The 4,081-nt window shown below is 33.8% G+C and overlaps 1 protein-coding gene across 1 annotated transcript in view; it reads left to right on the top strand.

Annotated features, from left to right (window-relative positions):
* The window catches only part of Sycp2 (synaptonemal complex protein 2), a gene marked incomplete at its 3' end in the record, with an annotated part of 80,345 nt that overhangs the window by 73,225 nt on the left and 3,039 nt on the right, over window positions 1–4,081 (top strand). Inside the window, exons 35-38 of the mRNA XM_031373288.1 lie at window positions 243–428; window positions 2,360–2,450; window positions 3,168–3,314; window positions 4,004–4,074. Of these exons, the coding sequence (XP_031229148.1) occupies window positions 243–428; window positions 2,360–2,450; window positions 3,168–3,314; window positions 4,004–4,074 (495 nt within the window). The remainder of the gene's footprint in view (window positions 1–242; window positions 429–2,359; window positions 2,451–3,167; window positions 3,315–4,003; window positions 4,075–4,081) is intronic.

The raw sequence follows: 4,081 nt of genomic DNA, 5'->3' as shown, positions 1-4,081 counted from the left end.
TTTTTTATGTTAAAGTGACTTGGCCTCTGAAGGTTAGAAGCCATACTAGCAGGCGTCTTTGACAGCCTTTGCTAGATACCTGTCATTGAACTAATTAATGTTATATTTAAGTAGGTTCTGAATTTTAGCATTGAGTTAATTCTCTAAAATTTTAAGTTGTTTCCTATTTCACTCAACTTTTTTCTTGCTTTAAGCAGTTATCTAACCTTCTTTGGGTTTCTTTATGTCTTATTCATTCATAGCCCAGACACACTCTGACCAAGAATAATTCTGTTGTGAATACAAAAAATGCAAATTCAGTGATAAATAGTCAAAGAACCCAACATTATAACAGCTATTCAGATGTAAGCAGTAATAGTTCAGAGAAACTTTATATGGAACCTGAATCTCCAGATAGCTGTGACAACTATGTGCAAAGCAAGAAAGAGGTAACATGCCGATTCAAATTGCTAATCTTCAGTGGGAATCATAATACCAAGTTTTTTTTTTCAGTTTATGTGAGTGGAGAATCTGATTTCCAACATGTAGAATGGTTTAGTCATGGGAAAAATCAAAACTTTTAAAATCAGTACAGGAAGATTCTTAAAATAGTGAGGATTAGGGGCAGAATCCCAGAGTTTACATTTTTATAAGACTTTCTGACTTTTTGACTACATAGAAATCTGATTGACTGAACTTCTTGTTGGCATGAAACTCCATTGGTCACTAAAGATACGTTACCTGTATAGTATAGAAGATGAAAATAAACTTGGAGGGGAACTAGGATTTGGGCTACCCTTAACTGGCTAGAAGAGCACATAGATTAAAAAAGAAAAAATAGTAATCTAAGTAAAGTTATTGATTATACAAGTCTGTATTCAAACAATAAAACATAAGTTTAAATGTGAAAAATGTCACTTTACAAAAAATTTTCTGTGTCTCCGTATTTACTCAAAAAATAAATGAAGACACTAATAACAAGAAATTGAAAATCAGAAATGTCAAAAAAGTCAAGTAAAAACTATTAGCATGTAATTGATGTTAATTAATCATAAATATTTTGCAGTAATCTTTAAATGAAAAGAAAGGCTACATAGAAAATACTATGAGAAGAATTTGATATTTGAAATCTGTTTTGGAGGGAAAACTGGGAAAGGAGAAATTTACATGTAAATAAAGAAAATATCTAATAAAAAATAATAATAAAGATTACACATATATACATTTTTGATACTTAAAAATGAGAAACACAATAAACACTTTTGGAGCTTAAAAAAACACACAATGTAGTTGTCAGGAGGTTTTAAGATTACACAGTCTTAAGGCACGTTAGCAACATTTGGACACAACTGTGCTATTTGTCACCCTTAGGAAATTGGAGTAAGGGCCATCTTGGTGCCAATCCAAGAGCATTTGCATTAGATGTATTAAGAGAATAACTGGAAAGGTTCACATAAGAGATGGTGCAAGGCTGTGGAGTACCAACTACTGAAACAAAAGTTATCTAAATTGAAGAATATGTTTTAGAAATGGTCTAGGGTTTATGCAAAGACAGGTGACTTTAATAGCTATATGTGTTTAAGATAAAGCCAATGTAAATCTTGCCTATAGAATGTGACTTCTGAGGCCTTCTTCCTCTGACTGCTTCCTTGATCTATGGCTGACTGAAATGTATGTAATGAATGATTGTCTATCCCTCATCCATAGATGATAGATTGTCTAGGATGTGTCTAGACACTGAATTTAGCTAGAAGTTTTCTCCAGGGGATTACAGCTCCTTGTTAGGCTAGCCCCCAACTCAGAGTCATGTAAGAACCATATCTGGGGGAGCCCTGTTAAACTGTAGTAATATGTGGATGGCTTCTAGTCACTTGAAGGTGGCTCGCTCCACACACTCATTATAATCTTGTGTTTATGTCTTTGAAGACCAAAATATAAACAATAACTTGGAGTCATATATGTGTGTGTGTGTGTGTGTGTGTGTGAGTGTATGTATAAAATTCTGTTTTACCAATTACTGAGTATGATTATTGCTAAATCTTTATATAATTTTATACTTTTATAAATTCTTTTCCTTACTTGAAAAACAGGGTAAAGTAATCTCTTAGGTTTGATGTGATGATGGAATAAATGGGTAGTGTTGTAATGATCATGTGTGATATAATTCAAGAACATATGAAATATTTTTATTTTGTAATTATATTTTTATAGTATTTTTTAAGATTAATGGGGCAGTTATCATTGGTATCCTTTAAACAATTAAATGGTTATGGGTAGTTAAAAAAAAAGAAGTCTGTTGGCTTGGGAGTTTGATAAAGAATAGTCAAAGATGAATCTAAGTGTTTAATAATACTTTTCTAATTTCTAATATTTATTTTAGGAAAATCATGCAGCATCTCCATTATCATTGTCTAGTGAAAAATTAGAGAAAATGTGGTTTGACATGCCCAGTGACAATACTCATGTATCAGGTTTGTAGACAGTCTCACGTTTTAAAGATTTACTTTAGCCAGGTAGTTGTGGAGCATACCTTTAATCCCAGCACTTGGGAGGCAGAGGCAAGTAGATCTCTAAGTTCAAGCCTGGTCTACAGATTGAGTTTCAGGACAGCCAGGGCTACACAGAGAAACTCTGTCTGAAAATAGACAGGCAGACAGACAGACAATGTTCCCTCTGTGTGTGGATACACTCCATGTGCATGCAATGTCCATGGAGCCCAGAATAGGTATTAGATATGCTGGAACTGGAGTTAGAGACAATTGTAAGCCACTGTGTAGGTGCTGGTCACTGAGCCTGGATCCTCTACAAGACTAGCAAGTATTCTCAACGACTAAGACATCTGTCTAGCCACAGCCTTGCTTTTGTTTTTGTTTTTGACTTTATTTTATTTTTATTTATTTTTTTTGGAGGGGAAACTGGGAAAGGAGATATCATATGACATGTAAATAAAGAAAATAAGAAAAAAGAAAAAATAATTTAAAATAATAATAATAATAATTACTTAGAAATCCCACCTAAACAAATTCTACATTTCAAGTCATATCAATTTCAAGTCATTATTTAATTTTGTTACAAAAAATATAAAGTTGTATACTTTAACATCGTTGTTTTAAAACTTTATATTAAAGCAATAAGATAGCAGATATGTTGCATCAGAATTGTAGCACTATTATCTTTAACTGTTTAAGGTCCCAGTCAGCGTGGTAGCAAAAGGCGGATGTACATAGAAGATGAGCTAAGTACTTCCAGTGAAGCAGAAGAGGCAGAAGAAAGGGAGCATCTGCTTTCCAAAAAACGATGTCAAAGGGGGAACTCTGATCAGCACCCCTATAAAAGTAAGCACATCAAAAGTTTGTCAAACTGCAGTTACTTCCAGGGTAGCTTCCTAGAGTTTGGATGACTTCAACGAAACAGCCCTTTGTAAGAACAGTTTTGGGTGAGTCCAAGAGGGATGTGGACTTTTATCACAAATTTGACTTTCTGTAAAAGTGGTAGCCTCGGTGTTAAATACTTCGATTTCCTCCATCAGTTTTTCATGTCTTAAATTGAAATATTACTAAAATATAAATTATTTGAAGTGTTAGTTTACCACTAAATTCTTTTAGGTACTTTTGCTTTTGTTGTTGTTGTTGTTGTTATTTTGATACAAGATTTCTCTGTGTAGCCCTGGCTGTCCTGGAATGAACTCTGTAGACCAGGCTGGCCTTGAACTCAGAGATCCACCTGCCTCTGCCTCCTGAGGGCCACCACTGCCCGGCTACTTTTGCCTTACTAATGGATCAAATTTAAAAGTACCAAATATTTCATCTTAGTTGTTATTTGTGCCTTAATAGCCCTATCAAAAGATTCTGTGGCAAAGATTTGACTTTTAATAAAAGATGAAAGAAAACTCTGCTTTGGGTTTAAACACATAGAATATGGACAATATTTTTGTTCTTAGTCTAATGAGAAAAGGATAAACTTTGTGGTAATGCATATTTTAATCTTCACTCATTGTTCTCATTTTTAATGTCTGAAATTACAGCTTCATTATCGACAGCAGATTTTTCTGTCCCTGAGGACTGGCAACAGGACTTACGAGGTGCTGAAATGTTTTATGATT

This window comes from Mastomys coucha, unplaced genomic scaffold, assembly GCF_008632895.1.
Source record: "Mastomys coucha isolate ucsf_1 unplaced genomic scaffold, UCSF_Mcou_1 pScaffold15, whole genome shotgun sequence".
In the NCBI taxonomy this organism is placed as follows: Eukaryota; Metazoa; Chordata; class Mammalia; order Rodentia; family Muridae; genus Mastomys; species Mastomys coucha.
This window is presented reverse-complemented; position numbering and strand designations above follow the sequence as displayed.